This window comes from Epinephelus moara, chromosome 21 (genome assembly GCF_006386435.1).
Source record: "Epinephelus moara isolate mb chromosome 21, YSFRI_EMoa_1.0, whole genome shotgun sequence".
Classification (NCBI taxonomy): domain Eukaryota; kingdom Metazoa; phylum Chordata; class Actinopteri; order Perciformes; family Serranidae; genus Epinephelus; species Epinephelus moara.
Window position 1 is genome coordinate 31748468 of NC_065526.1, and position 19893 is coordinate 31768360.

The 19893-nt window shown below is 40.7% G+C and overlaps 1 protein-coding gene across 5 annotated transcripts in view; it reads right to left on the minus strand.

The window, feature by feature from the left end:
• rnf220a (ring finger protein 220a) overlaps nucleotides 1–18798 on the minus strand; it is a 53236-nt gene extending 34438 nt beyond the window's left edge. For 4 of the 5 annotated variants that reach the window (XM_050033339.1, XM_050033340.1, XM_050033338.1 and 1 more), the window contains exons 1-2: nucleotides 1422–1653; nucleotides 1237–1279 (exon numbers count right to left, since the gene is read on the minus strand). In XM_050033339.1, the coding sequence (XP_049889296.1) occupies nucleotides 1237–1279; nucleotides 1422–1448 (70 nt within the window). In that variant the 5' untranslated portion in view covers nucleotides 1449–1653. Of the gene's footprint in view, nucleotides 1–1236; nucleotides 1280–1421; nucleotides 1654–4309; nucleotides 4406–8294; nucleotides 8344–18674 lie in introns of those variants that run through there. The other variant, XM_050033336.1, reaches the window with a different exon arrangement.
• Nucleotides 18799–19893: the final 1095 nt, after the last annotated feature.

The following is a 19893-nucleotide window of genomic DNA, read 5'->3' on the forward strand; positions in this document are numbered from 1 at the left end:
GATGTCTAGAAAGCATCAGTGGCTGCAGCTGACAGGGACAGCTAACAGCAGCAGCAAAGCTAACATCAGGACGTCATCTGTTAAAAGCTTCCTGTTGTCGGATACGACATGAAATTACTCCAGTTAGCTCAATCATGTTGCAATCTGGAAATCCACCGGTAAAAAAAACTTTTTTTTGTTCTTCCTTTACAATGTAAATTGCAGAATCTGCCTTGAGAGATTAATCATGTTGTAACAAACGTCTGTGCACAGTGTGACCCAACATTAAAAAGTACATTGTGATATACTGATGTTTCCTTTGACTATGTTATACTTTCATGCAAAAAAACAAAGTTTTGCTTGTGTTTAACAAAACCTTCCTGGAGAATTGTAACTTCTAAATATCTGGAAATACAGATGCAATTTGGGAAAATGGGTTAAAATTAACTTTAGTCTGTGCAACAGATGAAATATCTTTTAACTAGATGGTTAGAAGAGTTTTTGAAGATTTTGCAAACACCTTTAAAGCAGTGTTACATATTTAACAGCCTTCAGGGTTTTCAAAAGAGTGCGGGATAGTTGATATTTGGAAAAACCAGATGCTTAGCTCTAATGTAATGAGTAATGTAATGATAATACCTAAAAAAGAAAAAGAGGAGCTACTAAGAGCTAACACACAACACAAAAAGCCTCTGTAGGAGCCACAGGTGTCTGTTACATGATGTCATCAGTATGTAATGACAGATAAACATCACCTGACACCCCAGCAAAAATACAGTAGTGAAATAAGTGCTAAATCAAAATACACACCTTTCGGAAATGACCAAACATGATACCATCATATAGTAACATTGTATAACACATTTAATTTGTCTCTTGTGCCTTGACACCAGTGATCTTATGATGTCATTTGTGGTGATGACTATTTCTTTGAATTTCATTTCATTTCTGTATTAATTTTATACTTCACTTCTGAAAATGTACTGTTTATATATAAGATGTAAGCTCTTTATAATACAATCTATCTAAAACGTACTTTCTCATTTATCATACCATATTTATAGCTGTATTTTTCTGACATTCAAGTGAGTCTATTTAATATCTTTCCAGTACTTCCATGACCTGAAACAAGCCCGAGCACAGTGGTAAACTCTTAACAACTTTATTTAAATTAAATACATTCCTTTGAGCCATATTATGTATGTTAATAATCAATATTCACTATCACTCAGGAGATGAAACGTTATGTATACATACCATTCAATCTTGTTTGCCTGTTTGCTCGAACTCGTAAAAATGTCTGCAAGCAGAGAGGAAAGAAGAGGGAGGAAACATACATAAGATAATAAACAAACAATATAATATGTTTACAAGTACATATAGAACTTTTCAGAGTGGGATTGCTTTGGATGCTGAGACGGAGGCACTGTAAACAAACCTACTTGTCTATTGTTTTCCACATCCTCCATGACTGTCAGGGTTCATTCAGAGCTCACTGTACAGCCGCCAAAACTCACTGCAGCAAACTACCACACTGTGGCTGCAGATACTCAACATCACCGCAAACTAAACGTTGTCTCTATTTTTTAATACGGATGGAAAAGGATTGAAAGTGGCGCCCGTATCGGCAAATACTGCTCATGTCCGACGCCATGTTGGCTTGTTTTGATCATGTGACCCGCTGAAGACGGAAGTGGGGAAACGTCACATGTTGTTCCGGATTTCGATCGCTAGGGGGAAGCAACGAGTTTCATTACACGGCGTCCTTTTAATTAATGGCTGTGGGGTTTTACATACAGACTAGAGACACAGCTGCTTCTCCAACTACTGCTCTTTCTATGGGCTGGCAGACAAAAAAAATTAATCACAATATTTCACTGAATAAAGTCATGTCAAAGATGAAGATAAACGTGTCAATGTGGTGTTTGTGAACATTCTCTACATTTTACTCTTGAAGTGTAGTTTTTTGGTGCGTGTGCAGAATAATTTTTTTATTTTTTTTTACATTTTTGTAGCTAGTAAAAATCAGACCTAAGTTAATATTATATGATTGTCAGTGGTGGAAAAAGTAAAAGTGCCATTAGAATAAGGCAAAATGACTCCACTGCAAGTAAAAGTCCTGCATTCAAAATCCAACTTAGGTAAAAGCACATGTACCAAAAAGTACTATCAAAACAAATGGCCTGTGTAACTGAAATATAATTATTATACATTACATTAATTAGCCTGTTGATATGATATACCATGTTGGGAAGGTTACTTTTTAAATGTAATTGTTTAAAGGTTACCAGTTACCCCACTAAAATGTAACAAGCAGTCTATTTTAATTACTTCTAGAGTAATGGAACATTAAAATGTAATTACTTTTTGATTGCTTTTCTGACAAATGTTTTAAACAACACTTTTCAACACTGATTACTGTCAAACTTTTAATAAAAGTTCTTTAATATAATGAACACTGAATGCCATATTCAAAATATAAACTTTTTAAGAAAAATAATGTATTCCCCTTTGTAATGACCAACATTTTGATTAGTAACTGTAATTGTATCATGTGTTTTTCATTAACTGTAACATATTATAATGGCATTTATTTTGCACTTAATTTTAGTTACATAACTCTGTTGCATGTAACTAGTCATTCTCCAACACTACCATTACAGTTAGTATATATCCCAGTGGTTCCTAAAGTATGGGGTTGGGCCCCCTTTAAAGGGTCCAAAGATAAATCTGGGGGGGCTGTGAGAAATTTACGGGATTGGAAAGAAGGAAAAATACAGTTTTTGCAAGACAACTTTTTATTCATATTTTGGACCTCTCTGTAATCTTTGGTTTTATGTACTTTTATATAATTTTTATTTGTTGTTGAAACTCTGTGTTGCTGCAATTCTTGGCCAGGTCTCCCTTAATGAATGTAAATTTAAGAAGCCATAATCTTGTAAGGGGTCACAAGCCACAATGGTTGAAAACCCCTGGCTTACTCTTTAATAATGCATGATGTTTTTAACAGTATGTTTTTTTTTAAAATGTAAAGTCTGCTAAGTACTTCGCAGTAAAAAAACAGAAGTATTTTCCACTGAGATGTAGTGGGGTAGAGGTAAAGAGTGTGTTAAAGTACCTCAGCATTGTACCTAAGTAATTGTAGTCAGGTACTTTCCTCCACTGGCAACTGTGGCGTACAATTAAATTTCACATTTATCTCCATGAATGTGGAACATTTTCGGTCAGTGGGTATTTCAGGATGCCTTGGGTAAATTCCCTGCATCATTAAGAATAATGGTCTTTTCATTAAAAACACAGCATCGAGAAATAAATTAAGTGAGGTCAGATCTCCACTTCTGTCTCCTGCAGAATGAGCACCTCAGGTCTACTGGGATTCAAACCTGTAAGTCTTTAGCTATATGCTGACTAAAGCATCCCCAGTCGCAGTTATGGATGCCCTCTCTTTGACACGGCAACAGTGAGTAGGCAGCAGTTCCTCTCACCATCGGCCCCATCGTCCATCAGTGAGAGCCGACAAGGAGTCAGGCCTTCTCCTTCTGTTCTAGCCCTCCATCCGTCTCCTCACTCCTTCCCCCTCATCCCTCCCCTCCCCTCCCTGCTGCCACTTGAGTTATAGGCCCACTTGCCTCGCGTGGCCACTACTACCGTATCATTATGATACACTCACTGAATGGCTGCGGATAGGTCAGCTTTTTAGAGGAAGGGAAGAGGTAGAGAGAAAGAGAGCACGGAGACGCACTGACAGGCAGAGAGAGGGTGGCAAAGTCTGCCATTATGCTTCATTTTCAGGGTGGTAAAACGAGTCACCATTGACTTAATCATTTGTATAATATAAGGTGATTTCAGCAGTTTCACTTAATGAGAAAATCTACTTTATCGCTATAAGGTCTTTATGAGCTGTGTCATCCTGGACGTATGGATGTAACGTCTGTGTGGACTTAATAGTTCTTATTTTATGGTGTAAGGGGGGAAACCCACTTAACCTGGTGATACATCATGACCAGAAGAATTACCCGAACAAACTTTGATGAATTTAAGAGATAAAAGCAGTCAGGGTGGCTTTAAAGACATGTGAGATTTAAGAAGATTGGCCCGTTGGTCAGCGTAACTGCTGAGAGGGCATAAAAACCAAAATCTACCATAATCCTCTGCTATGCTGTCATACACCTGTCAGAATGAGGGAATTTCAAAGACATTCCCGTGTATAATTCAATTAGCACTCGGACTACACTACAGCTGGATACTGGGATAAACAGGACAGAATGGTGACAATCTAGACTGAATGTTACTCAGCATGTGTGTGTGTGTGTGTGTCTGTGAGTGTGACCTGGTATCTGTCGGAGTGGTGGGCGTCTTCAGAGGACAGGGGTGAGACCACGGGAGACTCTCCCTCGCGCTTGATGTGCACCGACAACAGCATTGACTGGAGAGAGAGAGAGAGAGAAAGAGAGAATAATAAAATGTCTTCTATATGCAGATGATCTTGTTATATTATCACCTGTGGAGCGATGATTACAGCAGAACCTGTCCTCGCCTGACAGTTGCTGCGTGGGAATAATCAATAAACATGGACAAGGCCAGAGTAATGCTGTTTCAAAAATAAATTTAGATCTAAGGAAAACAGATACCATTTCACTGTTGGGGAGATAACACCCCTGCATGCTGCCACCTACACCTCAGCTTGGCTTGACAAAAGGATAATTTTAATAATTTAAAATGTCCATAAGGGCCGTACAAACTTATTGTGACAACTAGGAAAAGCTACATTGTTCTGATGAAAACATACATGTGCTAGCTGCAGAAGTTTGAAACTGTAGTTAAAGTGACTATCAAAAAAAAAAAAAAAAATACAAGTAATGAAAGGCACTGAAATAGCTGTTTAAATGACAGTGTTGAAAGAAGTTGAGGTTTCAAGTGGGTTGGGGAATTTTCAACTGTGGTTGTAGTGACAAATTTGGGTGTTAAAAGCCAAAACATAATGTTTTCCTGACCCTAACCCAGTGGTTTTGGTGCCTAAACATAACCATACCTTCAAATGAGCCACACCTTACACATGAAAATTACAAATGTAACATATCTGTGGTGTGCAGCAACACACAATGCCAACATTTATTTTGGTGACTGGGTTGAAAAAACCTACAACAAAATGAAGGCAACACATTTTACACCTTGTTGTGTTTATCAAATGAATACATATCAAACTGGAAAATAATTTCATTTCTAAAACTGGAAGATTATTTCTATATTACAACAGATTTCCAGCACAGAGAAGAAAAAAAAAACAGGAATTGGGAATCTTTACCCTTGGAGAATTTCAGCAGTGTTATTGCCACAGATGCTGAGAGCTCCACGTCATTGATGATAACTGTAACCTGCCTGACTTTGTCTATAAAGCCCCTTCCACTGATTAGAGTTAATGTTTATGGGACGTTAAGAGGAGTTAGGGAAGAACGAGTGATTGAAAAGAGAGGAAGAAGGGAGAAGAGGAGGAAGAGGAAGGGTAAACATCTGAAAAGGAGGAGCGTAACTGTCTGACATTACGGGACACTGCCTGTCCATAAATCTGTCTCACAACACTTTGCACACACACACACACACACACACACACACACACACACACACGCTCACTCTTTCTCTCTCATAGACACCCACATATAAAAGGATATCCTCTTCTAACCCACTCTGTGACAAAGACAATCCAGGGAATTCCTCAAGTGAGCAAAAGGCAAGTAGATAATGATGTGAAAGGAAGAGAGCAAGGGAAGAAAAGAGGAGTAAAATCACTTTTTTTTTTTTACAAGGCTTAGTCCTGCAGAGCTCTAGCTGTGTGTGTGTGTGTGTGTGTGTGTGTGTGTGAGCTCATATTTCCATGTGTGCCTGTGCTGCTGCTTTTTTTTTTTTTTTTTTTTATTTTTTTTTACAAGGCAGCTATGAAATATTTGTATTTACAGTCGTCTCCTATTAATCAAGCGGAAAAGGGCAGAGCAGAGGCTTAAGTGCTCGACAGCAGTAATCTAATAATAATATGTGAGAAATGACCAACCTCCAGTGCTGCCACAGTAAATTGGACATTATGCACGATGCTTTTATGCCTCTGTGTGAGTGTGTGTGAGTGTGTGTGTGGTCTCTTTTTTTTTTCTCTTTTACCCAGGTTTAAAAAGGTCAGGAATCATTTACCTGGGGGCAGTCCGGGAATATGCGTAAATTTTATCATTAGAACATGACATTTAACTGTATTCTACGAAGAGATTATAAATGAAGATCTTCCATTGAAATTTTGGTCTTTTAAACCAACCAATTAAATCAACATGCAAAAAGATCAGCTACAAAAAGGTTGCATTTAAAGCTACACTCACGTGAGTAGCTGGATTTACACCTCACGGTGCGGAATTTTTAACTTGTTGTTTTGTATATGTAAATCAGCCATTAATACATAAAGACAGGCAAAAGAAAAATATGTGTCTAAATCTTTTCACTTGCATGTGAGTTGGTGTCATATCCAACATAGGTGTGTGTATATGTAGCCATACACACATCACATGTTTTCAGTCTAACCCCAATCACCTTATCTTAGCAAGGAGTACACAAAGTGGGTTGAACACCCAGGAAGGAGGTGCGCTGGGGTTAATCTCCTGTCTGACAAATGTGGGTGGTGCACACCGGGGAGGAGACGGCAGCAACAGGCCCATGTGCTTGAGACTGGCCCTCTACATTCTCCTTGGCCTGCCGCTGAATACTAAACAACAGCGGTGAGATGCGCAGTCACGGCCGGGGCTCACCCCTGCTCTGTCTGCCTTCCTCAAGTACAAGCCCACCCACAGTGCTGTGAGTGGCGCCCTAAGCCTGGGTCAGCACCTAAAGTTGTGTGGGAATGATAATGGATCCCCTGAATTATTTTAGAGCTCTTATGTTACGTTCGTGTGAGCATCGGATGTACTTTTTCCACAGTAGGGCATCTGACTTTCACATAGTCTTTAGTTAGAAATGAAGACAAACATGGAGATGATGAAGTGTCAGGAAACACTGACACAAGTCTTACCAATAATGAAGAGTAGAGTAGAGTTATACTATTCAGTTGCATGCTGGATAACGTTGCTGCATTAAAACTTGTTCATTTTGTGGACTTAAGTTCTTGACTTGGTGAAGTGTTCCAGTGGTATTAGTGATAATCCAGATAGAGGGCTGGTTAACGTTACTGTAAAGCTATCCGTATCATAATATACACTTTCAAGGAACCTTACCTTTTTTTGTATCAGTGGCAGTGTTATTAGCTAGCTGTGTGTAAAGCAAAGTCATTTGTTTCTATAGCCCAAAATCACAAGTTTGCATCAGAAGGTTGTACAATATGTACGATATATGACCCCCTCTATCCCCAGGAAAGGAAAGGAAAAGGATGAAACCCTTTAACAGGGAAATGTGTAGGAAAGGGAAAAAATGCAGAAAAAGAAAGCCATGACGAGAATCTGAAGATAAACACAAGATTAAAGCTCATTTAACTTTCCTAGATAGAAGTTTTCGACATCCGTCAGTTTGTTAGTGGCATGCAAAGTCATTTCTTGTTGATTCCCACTTTTTTATTTCTTCTTTCTGTCCTGTTCTTGTATGTTGTCAAGTCGATAATGATAAAGATATGAAGTCCACCTGTAGCCCCTGCATCTTATTCAGACTTCTCTGAAATGAGAGTTGGACTTTTCTATCATATCTATCTAGACATCATGTTAAGGATACAGAAAGGTCTTCTTGTCTTACAAAACCAGTCTTAGTCTGGCAGCAGCTAGTGATGTGTTCAGAAGAGTCAGTGGATACACACTATAAGGGTATGCCCACTTGATGGAATCATGAATCTGTCTTCCCACAATTTGACGTTATCTGACTTTTCCTTCTCTCTTTTTTTTTTCTTCCTTACCGTCTGTCTGCATCTCGGCCTCTCTAATTGGAACAATCACAGTACAGTGCCTCTTGGCTCTGCTGCCTCCTCGACCACGGGAGACTGGTACTTCTGTGTGTGTGTGTGTGTGTGTGTGCGTGCGTGTGTAAGACATAAGACAGAGGCCTACAGTACAGCTGATTTCCCCTCAGTGCAGCAGAGAGGAACAGAGGCCTCAGATAGATGGACAGTAAAGAACTACACTACATACTGTATCACTGAAGCAGTGTCATCAAGTTGTTAAACCTCGCTGGGTTTACTGTGTACACATCTAATTTTGCATTCAGTCTTTTTGCATGTAAGGCATGCTTGATTTCAGCCTGAAAGAAAAGTCACAATTTTGCTCACATCATAGCAAGTGAGAAGAAATTGAGGTTAGTCTCACCTTCGGAGTTCCCGGAGTGGCTGCTCCATCCTTGGGCGAGGGGTTCTTACTGCAGAAGAGAAAGAAGACAAAAATAGGATGGAGTGAGTTTGTTATGTTATGTTATGTTATGTTATGTTATGTTATGTTATGTTATGTTATGTAGTGTAGTGTTGAATCTGGTCTTTCATGTTTGTGTTTTTGTGCCTCTAGTGTGTGCTGACATATGTCTGACAGGTCATTCATTTTTAAGGTATGTTTTTTTTGGAGGGTGTATTCTGTAAGACCAGCAAATGAGTTTTGTGGGGAAATCATGGAATATCATTGAACACTGATACACTAGATTTTGATTTGTAACTTGTTTCCACATTTATTCACTTTCATCCATCAGTCTTTGATTCTCTTTTCCATTTCATCCATCTGTCCATCCATCTCCTGCTTTTGTTAGTAATTGAAAACATTACTGTAAATGGCAGGATTACTGGGAACATCAGCTGGATTTTCTTTAGTGAGGCAATCATTCTCCAGACTTGTCTTATCACACATACACGCACGCACACACACACACACACACACACACACATATATCGTTATAGTGGCAAAAGCAGGAAATAACTGATTTGGCAGTGATTTGATTTGTCAGTGCAGTCAGACCGCGGCCACTTTGACTCTGAGATATGTGGAGGACAATCAGCTGACTTGTAAACATTATAGGGAAGAAGGGAAAGAGAGGAGGGGGCACTTGGAGGAAGGGGGAGTAGAAAGAAAGAAAGAAAGAAAGAAAGACGTGCCCCAGCAGTTGCGTGTAGATTGATACATGGGTACATGTGTTTGTGTGACATTTTTAGATCACAGATGGATGGTGGAAATATATCAACTAGCCTCTGTTCCACCAATAAAACCGACACATTCAATTCACGTTACTTTATTTCTGATCTCTTTTTCTGACACTTTAACTATCTGATTCTTTGCCTTTTCTGCTCTTCCTCATACTCAATTGATCTGTTGTTACTTCATCTATTTTTGTTGCTTTCTCCTCCTTCTCTTCCCCCCCCATCCTCTTTTCCCTCTTCTGACTTTCACCCGAACACAGAGATAAATTTCTTCGAGCTTCTCGAAGCGTTGCGACAGGCTCGACGTTGACAAAGCGAGACAGGGTTGTCATGTTTGCTTTGAGACCCTGTTAGCACTCCAGACCCCCTCGGACACACACATACACATACACACCCACATACACACACACACACACACACACACACTGACAGACAGACAGACAGACAGTAGTAAACCATGGAAAGGAATGTGCCTGAAACTGAATTGAGCACGACCTCTAATCTGACAGCATGCCTTGGTAGACAAGGGATTTCCTTTTTCAATGGCTGGATGGGTGGATAATAAGAATAAGAAGCCTTATTTATATGTCACTTATCTGAGAGGAGAATTTACAAAGTGGTGCAGGAGAGCTAGACACGGAAAATATAAGACAGAAATATAATGCATAGCTGCACAGATATAGGAGGGAATGTATGATGAGATAGAGGGATGGAAGCATTCCTTATACACATTCTGTGATGCGCAGTGTGCTACATTACATCACTTGCTCTTTGTAGTTTTACCACAGTTTTCATAGTTCCTTCGGTTGTTCCACGATCCGCCATTTGTGCTACTGGGGATAGTAGTGGCAAAGAACTTACACTGATACTTTTTTGTAACTGGGGATAGCTAGGGATACTACCAAGGAAAACACAAGTGCTATCGTCTTCCAGGTTTTGGTTGCACAGTCGTTGACACGCTTCCTTTTCGAGCCTTCATTTTCCGGGGAGTTGTTTCCAGTGGGAGACAGAATTGCATTGCGAAAGCAAGCTTAAAAAGAACCAATCTAAATGCAGATGGTGTTATTATTTTATAGTCATTATATTGTGCAATAAACACAGCAAAGGTAAAGGTCCAGTGTGTAGGATTTAGGGGGATATATTAGCAGAAGTGCAATATAACATAATATGCATGCTTTTCTAAGTCCAAAATTACCTACCTTAGAGTGAGCCATTTATATCTTTATAGCAAGCAGGTCCTCATCCATGGAGTCCACCATCTTTCTACAGTAGCCCAGAGCAGACAAACTGAACGCTGGCTCTAGATAGGGCCATTTAGATTTTTGCATCAGCCACTGTAAATAGCAACCCCTCTACAACGAACAGCGTTGGAAAAACACTGATTTTTAAAAAATGTGAATCTGCTTTATTCAGAGTTTTTACCCATTTTAATCACAGAGTCCATTTGTTTTGGAGAGGAAGAGACCTCTGCGGATAATTTGGCTCATGGTATAGACCTAATGAACAATGGACACTGAATCCAACAAAAAGTTTCAGCTAGTTGCAATCTGCAATCCTCACTGCTAGATACAACTAAATCCCCCTAAATCTTATAGACTGCTCCTTTAAAGCAAAAACCTGTCAATTTTCTACTTTACAGAGGTAGTCCACTGACACTACAAATAAACGCCAGGGTTACCTAACTGCCCAAAATCAAATGACTGTATATATTTACATGGTTATGACCCTAAGTTTAAGATGACTCATTCTATATATTTCAGTGTTTTACAGGGAAGGGTAAAAAGATAAGATAAGATAAATGGATAATTACTGTAAAACAGAAACGTGGGATTACAGCCTTTTTTTCATTTCTCTGTGTCTGTAATTTAAACCTGTGAAAATACATCAGAGAAATATATCAAATGACTTAGGTTAATAAGTTGTTATGGGAGTTATTATTAGCTATTAGTTGTCATTTTAGTGTTCATTAATACCCAGTTAATGTGAATGACTCCTTTATGGTCTAAGATTAATTAGTATCAGGAGCTGGTGCTGTGAGAGTGTGCATGTGTGTCAGTGTACAGTTTATACAGGTGTCTGTGTGTGTATGTATTAAAGTCTGTGGTGAACATGTCTGTAAAAACATGTCATTGCTGTTTCTATGCAGCGTGTGTACCTGTAGATGTGTGTTTGCATCTGTGTACTGTCTTGCTGCTGTGTGAGTGTGTGTATGTGTGTGTGTCTAACAGCGGGCCTCACCTCCACCAACAAAGAGAATAAACATGGGTGACACAGTCAAGCTGCTGTGTAATGCAGGAGAATCTGCCAACACCCCAACCTGTCTTTTCCCCTTTTTCTATCTCTGTCTCTGTCATCTCTCTCTCTCCTCCTCCCTCTATCTCTCTTTTATTCATTACCTGGAACCTCTGCAGAGGCATCAACAATAACAGCCACCTCTACCTGCTTGTTGACGGTGTCAAACAACGACAAGAGAAGGAGGGGGAGAGAGAGAGAGAGAGAGAGAGAGAGAGAGAGAGAGAGAGAGAGAGAGGAAGAGGAAGAGGAAGAGAGAGCGAGAGGGGACAGCAGTTGCATGCCTGCCACGATGGGAGAAAATTGCCACAATGGCAGAGGGGGGTGATAGAGAGATGAAAGGGAGCGAAAAAGGGGGAAAAAAGAAAAGAGAAGGAGATGAAATGTGAGGTGAGAGAGAGATACGGTGAGGGAGGAAGAGCGGGCAACATAAAGAGAGAGATCGAGCAAGGGAAAGATGAAAGAAGACAGAAAACGAGAGAGAGAAAGAGAGGGATTGATGGGAGAGTTGGTGTGTAGCCGCCTCTTCTCGCGGCTCCGCGCGTCTGTTTGCCCGGTTCTATGAATTTTTGATGGGGGGGGTTATGGGGGCCTGGAAATTCCAGCTGCCTGCCATGTCAAAGCAAGGAGAAGAGTGTGGAAATGAGCAGCACAGCAAAGCGAAACAAACACACAGACAGATGGGAGGAAAAGGAAGGAAGGGAGGAATGAAAGACGGGAGACAAAGCAATTTAAAAATGTGTTGTGGTAATAAGGCCTGTGTGTGAACAGGGGGAGACAGGTGAGGGCATGTGGGTGCTTCAAACAAGTCTTACAACACATTGTCCCATCACATCATAGTACCTTCTCTGAACTTGTTAAAATAAAGGAGGGGCAAGAACCTGACCATGACCAGGAAGTAGTCATACAGTAGTTACAATGGATGGTTTGGACGCCTGCGATTAAAGTGAAAAAAGGCAGAAGTGAAGGACTTTGTCTCTACTGACCAAGACAAGCCAGGAAATCAGAGATTATATTTGAAACTATTTTATGCATATTTAGACCCTAATTTTAGATGTTTGTGGCCTGTCTAAAATTGCAAGACACTAAAATGACCTTAAACAGCCTTAACCACTGAAGACCTGCTCCTACTCTGCTTCTGATTGGCTATACCCTTCAGGCTGTCCAGGCATCAGCTAAATGCTGACGTTAGCCTAGCTATGATGCTAACTGGCGCTACATGCCTGGGCAGAGAGCAACTCAGCTACCCATTCCAAGCAATGCCATATATATATATATTTTTTTTTACCAATTTTCATATGCTATTTCAGCATTAACTTCACCTCTAAGAATTTTTTTAGGTTAGAAATCAACGGTGTAATTTCGAATACTGCAGTTTTATAAACCTTTTTGGAACTGAGAAGCTGAAAAAAGGGAAAAAATGGGACCAGGTAGCCTACCTTCAGACAACAGGAACAAACGCCTGAATTCCAGGGTTGAGTCGATCTCCCTTCGGGCATATCTACTTCTTAGAACCTGTTGCCATAGCTAGGACTAATGTTAGTGTTTATTAGATGCCTGGAATGCCTGGAAGGGTGCAGCCAATAAGAGACAGAGTAGGCATGCGTCCTCCTGCAAGGCATATTAGGTAGGTGCGTCCAGCAAGTTAAGTCTCTCCTGTTAAAAATCTTGCTTATGTCATTTATCCCTGTTCCACATTTGCTTGTGTAAACCTCTCTTGAGTTTGAAACTGATACAGTATATAGACAGTAAGCAAAGTATGCAACTATTGAAATTACAGGTTGTACAATTATTAAGGAACTGCTGGACCTACCTGTGCCTGTAATAAAGTCGCAAATACAATTCCTGCGATGTGCTAAACCCCTTCTCTCCAATTTTAACGGTGCAGTGTTGGGTTGTTTTATTAAGTCGTATGAAGAAAAAAAAGTGAAGTCGTCAAATCCCTGAGCACACTACTGTAGAAAACTAGACGGCATAGGATAGAGAATCATAACTTCAAGCTTTGGAAAGTTAAAAATGTCTGAACGCAGAGCTCCAGAACTCTTGTGAAGTGATGTTACATTAATCTGCATGACTTTGCATTACTTGCTTTTCTTTATCACTACAGTGAGGAATCATCAAAAGCTTCATTTAAGATGTTAATGTAATTTTCTTTGTGATTCCAGAAAATCATTTGAATAAGGTGTGATTTCCCTTTAATCACTGCTCATTGTCTGATGTTGTGATCTGTAGCTCCAGTTAAACATTGCTGTTGTAAAATCCCTTCATCTAAACATGCCAAAAATTGATTAATGAGGCAGCCTGTCAGACACCAAAAATTGTGCAAACAATCCTTTTTACATACATTATTACAACAGCAAGAAAAATACATTCAAAGAATTATCGAAGGAAAGTAACCCAAAAGAAGTTTGGAAACAGCCATATTATCTTAGCAACTGCACTTAATCTGGCAACACATAATCCCGACTCCTCACATACAAATGCTTGGTCAATGTATCAAAGCCTGATGCCCTAGGTTCCCTCTAGTGTCAGTTTTGGACGTGTCAGGGATGGTGTGTCCATTTCAACTCATTGCATGAATAGTGTCTTTTCAAAATTAACCTCCAATGTAGGTTTATGTCGTTTTTTAGGTTTACTTTGTTAGGTTTAGGCAACTGAAGTACTTGGTTAAGCTTAGGAGAAGACCATGGTATGGGTAAAATTGACAAACAGTGGGTGAAATTCCTGACCCATTTGTCCATCAATAGATCTCAGCATCTAATAATAACGCGGAATGGTGCATCTCACACAGATGCTAAAGAGCGCCTCGGTTTGTTGGGATTAGATGCAGAGGGCAACTGACCAAGTGTTGGCTTTTGACGAGATGGGAGTGAGAACAGGTTGAATCTGGACCAGTGGGCTGATCAGTAACTTGGAAGCAATGCCATTCGGTAAAACTGCCCACCCTCCCAAACCTAGTTAAATCTGCATCAATCCTACACAAGTAGAGACAGAATGAGTTTGACTGACAGCGAGCAGAGGCCCCTGCCACCCCTGCCCCCACTGCCTACCAAAGGGAGAGAGAGAGAGAGAGAGAGAGAGAGAGAGATGAATAAGTCCTTTTTCAGTGGGAGTTGGGTGGAATGGATGGACGGAGGAATGGAGGGATGGTGCTAACCTCAAGATACTGATTGCTTTTTGCCTTTTTGTGTCGTCTGCTGGAGAGGTGGGGGCTTGCTCTCATGGAGGCAAATTGATTATGGAGGAGGAGGAGGAAGAAGAGAAGTAGGGGTATGAAGAGGAGGGGTGACGGGGTATGTAGATTACTTTGCCCCCACGAGCCACCTGACGTTTACAGGGCATGATAGATTACCATTTGCTCAACTGTGCGAGTGTTTGCATGTGATTTCCATGTCCATACATGAGATTCTGTGGCCCATGAACAAGCGACAGAGCACACAGTCACAGGAGAGGACAGGCTGGCAGTCGAAATCAAACACACACATGCAGTGAGAACAGAACAGAGAAGAGGAATAGAAAACAAATGGAAACACACAGAAGAACAGATATTCACAGAAGAGGCCAGGCAGATATGGGACACACACGTTTTTCACACTAGCATACTCAAACACACACACGCCTTCGTTTCCATACCCACAGCTCTTTCATTCAGCGAGCGCTGGTCGTCATTAAAGGCAGATTTACTACAAATTGGACCAAATTCCCACTGTCACTTTCAATGATGGCTGCTACCATGCAGAGAGCCAGGGAGAGGGAGAGACAGTGTGTGTGTGTGTGTGTGTGTGTGTGTGTGTGTGTGTGTGTGTGTGTGTGTGTGTGTGTGTGTGTGTGTGTGTGTGTGTATGTGTGTGTGTGTGTATGTGTGTGTGATATAGAATGGGGTTTTGCAATATAAGACACACACAAAACACTCTCTGCTTTTATTTTATCTCCTGCTTCCATTTCCTTTGTTGGCATAGAAAGTCACACTGAGACATTTTGTGTGTTTGCGTGCATATAAAGGAAAATTTCTATCAAAATATCTTAAAATTGTATCATTTACATCCTCCTATCCATTCTGCCTTGTCCTCTTTTTTTTTCCTTGTGGTGTATGTGTGTGTCCGATGGGTTAATGGCGAGTAGCTAAATCAGCCAGCCGTGACGTTAGCCACCATCCCATCTCACCCAGTGATGACGCTATTTCCTTAAATAACCGTGTCTGTGTGTGTGAAAGAGTGTGTGCTTACACAGTATCTCAGACCCACAGAGGGAAGGGCAGACTACTAACCTTTATTAATTATTGAAACACATACACACACACACACACACACACACACACACACACACACACACACATACACACCTCACCATATCAGACAATGATGGATGGATGACCCTCACTCAGCTCTTCAATGCAGTCTATTCTATTTTGTTCTATTCTCTATCTCAAGATCCACTTTTTTTCAGCAGCTTTCAGCCACCTCTCATGGCCTTCATCAAGGCAATGAGTGCGTTCAGTTGTCTCCGTGACAAGAGAGCAAACTCTATCCACCAATGAAGACCAAAAGATGTCAGTAACAGCTCAGAAATAAAAGCAAGTGGACCTTTTGATGACCTCTGATTTTGTCACTTACTTTTTCAAATGTGTTTTATTTGACTCTCACTTTAATCCCTTACTCCATCCTTCCCCTGACTTCTCATACCATCTACCAGAGGTGAGATCAAGTCAGTGTTTTTTTTAGTTCACAAGTAAGTCACAAGTCTTTGCACTCATATCCCAAGTCAAGACAGGCAACTTCCTAATCAAATTCCAAGTGAGGATTGCCAGTCCTAACTTAAGTCCCAAGTCCTAAACTTTGAGTTTCAAGTCCATAATGCACTTTTTAAAAAATGTAATGCCAATACTGAATTTACAAAAATCATGCATGCTTTTTAAAATTTGCATTTATTTGTTAAAACAAATTTGTTAAAAAACTTTTAAGCTGACGTTAGCTATGCATTAGCTTGCTAAGCATTAGCTAGATCTTGTACGTGAAAGTTATTATGTGTGGTATAATTTTTTTTCCAACTGTCACTCAGTAACAACTTTAGTTCTTCATGGTTCTCTCGTGCAACTTGATTGGATGCTGTCAGTTTGGTTCAATGTGGATGTGGAGAATTGAGTTGTGACTCGCTGGGGTTGAATATTGTTAAAGTTAATTGATTCAGGAAATGAAGTGATCTTGGGTACACTTTTTAAATTACATACTTGAGAGATGGTACCAACTATTTTCAAGTCAAAAGGCTCAAGTCCAAGTGAAGTAACAAGTTATTGGTGTTGAATTCCAAGTGAATTGCAAGTCTTTTGATTTTATCAACTCGGGTATAAAGTCGTCAAATCTGTGACCCAAGTCTGACTCTAGTCCAAGTCATGTGACTCCAGTCCACACCTCTGCCATCTACTTCTTCATCTTTATTGTTTTACCACCACCTGTACCCCATTTTCCATGATTCTTTTGATTCATGTTTTGAGGTAAAGAATCATTCTGCCTACAGGCAAATGTGTAATTCTCCATTACCTATTTTAATTTTCTCTCTGTCTTGCTTTCTCTACGTGGGTTTATTTCAGGTCACTGCTTTGGTCTGGTGTGAGCTTGAAGCTTCTAGAAACATAGCAAAATCAGGAACTGAAGAAATGACAGGACTGGGTTATAAAAAGACAGAGTGAAAAAAGAGTTGGGGAAGAAATATGGAAAGCTGTGATGAGGAAATAAACAGAAGAGGGGGGACTAGAGAGGACATGAGGAAGGTTGGGTAAGACAAGGAAAAGAAAAGATTTAACAGAAAAAAGAGGGAGGAATGAGGAGGACTGGTACAGTATGTGGACACAGACAGATGGGAGGAGGGGTGTGGGAGGTGTAAACGGGGGTAAATGAAGTGTGATTTCCACGTGGGGTGACGCTATCTGTTGCCCTGTTCCTCCAGGTTAATGGGGACTATCATAAAGCTGGGCCGCTTAGGTGGACACCAGGTCATACACAAACACAGCATCACACAGGCTACACACATATGTACACAAACACACATACACATACACACATACACACATACACATGGCCAGACGTGCGGTCAAGGTGAAATATGGATCCTAATGGTTGCGTCCCATCGTTAAAAGGGCTTGGAGTTGATTTATCCACCGTAAAACAGCTCGTGCAACTGCCATGAGGAGAAGAAGGGGGCGGCAGTGAACCCAAGGTCACAGGTTTGAATCCTAATCCCTGCAGGAAACACTTAGCGTTACATCGACGGCATGCCTCTGCCTTTTATGCAGATTTATGGCGCCAAAATCTCAGCTCAGAAAGAATAGCGGTCAGTGAGCCTGACATAAAAGCTGAGTTAAGGCTCAGCCTTCACCTTACCCCTTAAAAAATTATACATCTTTATGAGCCAGCATTTGTCTTAAGGATTGATATCAGTTTGATATCTCTGCGTACAAGATGAAGACATAGTTTAGCTTACCAAGAAGACTGAACACGGACAAAGAGAGCTAGCCTGTGTGAAAAGTTTAAAAAAAACCAAACTTCCAGACACCACAAAACTCATACTTACATGTTTCATCTGGTTATCAGGCTGGTTGCCAATACACTGACGGGTCAGTATGGTGGAGTTTTGTTGGTTATTTAAGTCAGGACAGTGGTGTGCTGCTACTGCGCAAGCTAACAGCCCCAAAGCCTAAGCCAGTGGTTCCCAACAGGTACAGCCACGGGGTCCAGATTTCTCCTTAGTCATTAGTTCAAGGTCCACACAGTTTAATTCAGCATCATACCTGCATTTGGCTATGTCATCAGTTTCTGTCTTTGTCAAGTAGCTGTCTATTAGCCGCTTACTCTACAGCAGTAAACGGCACTTCAAAATAAAAGCTCTGTGCCGGATAGTCACTGTACTTCAAAATGAAGTGTATTTTTTACAAACTTGACACATTTGCAAGTCGCTTGTGGTCCATTTAGAATGGACCTGCGACCCACTTTTGGACCCCAAACCACCAGTTGTGAACCACTGGCATAAGCTAGATGTTTATTTCACAACAATGTCTCCTTTTCTCTTTCTTCATAGGAACAAAAGATACAAAATATAAATTAGTATTAGCTCTGTGATGTAGCTAGCTCCCCCCAACTCCTTGTGCTAAGCTATACTAAAATGTCACCGAGCTAACTCTGCAGCGAACAGACAGAGAAATCTTACTTTGAGCTTTGATTTAACTGAATTTACTGTACTGTGTGTGAGCAGGAAACAACATAAAGATGTGTTTAAGGCCCACCTGAAGCATATGGCGGCTAGCCTCTCTATCTCCGTCTCCATGTGTTCCTGAAGCTCTCCGGGCCTGAGCAGCACCTGGCAGATGGGACAGATTGGAGCCTGGCTGTCATACAGGGACATCTTCTTTTTACCTGGAGACAAGATGGGAAGACAAAGGGAGAAACATCAGTATATGTATAAGACAAACAAGAGCCAAGCAACCAAACAATTGTTGTCGTTAGATACATTGCATTCAGATTGTGTCTGGCATCAGACTATGTCTTTAAAATTAATCTCAAGTGACCAATAATGATCAGATTTCACATTTTATCTGTTTTATCTGTTGGGAACTGCCACTAGTGCCACACAAATACACTGAAAAAAATATTTTTCTCATGTCTAAATTCTTTCCCAAAGATAAATCAAATGTATTTGGATTTACTGCACCACACACACATTCTTCAAAGTTGACCAAAGAGTCCTTCAATTTACCAAGGACACTCAAGGGAACTTTAGCATTGTGTACAGGCTTGAGCTGTGGTTTTACTCTCTAAAGTCACACACATTAAGTACCTGTGCATTATAATTCTGCTTCACACACGGACAAAAGGCAGAATAGAGTGCTGTACAGTCTCCACTGTGTCCTCTCAGGTCGAGGCAGATTTAAAGAAGTGTCAGCCATGGATGAGATAATGCTGTATAGAGTCTGCCAACACTACCTCACTTCATTGTCCTTGATCAGCAGGGCACAGGGTGGGGCCCACCTGTATGTGCGTCTGTGTTAGTGCACGTTTCATTGTGTTCCTTCGAAAAGTGCGCACCTTGCTTTTTTTTCATGTTGTAATCTGTGTGCCTCTGTGTTTGTGTGTGTGTGTAAGTATAGTAATATACATCCTACCTTCTAGAGAGAGTTTATCTTTGAGTCTGTCTGAATTGGATAAAAATAACATCTATTGAAAGTGTCTCAGGGTTTAAAGTCAGAGGACACTTCCTGATTTCCTGTATTTAGCCAATCAAACAAGCTTTTTTTAGTTCGGGAACAATAGGCTCCGCCTCAGCCAGGATATCCCGTTTAGACTGCTTGTCACCAAGGCAACGAGAGGACCAGGTGGGGGGACTCCCTATCTGTCTTGTCTTCAGTGTGTCTCGCACTCTCACTGACAAACACACACACACGCACACGCACACACACACACACACACACACACACACACACACACACACACACACACACACACACA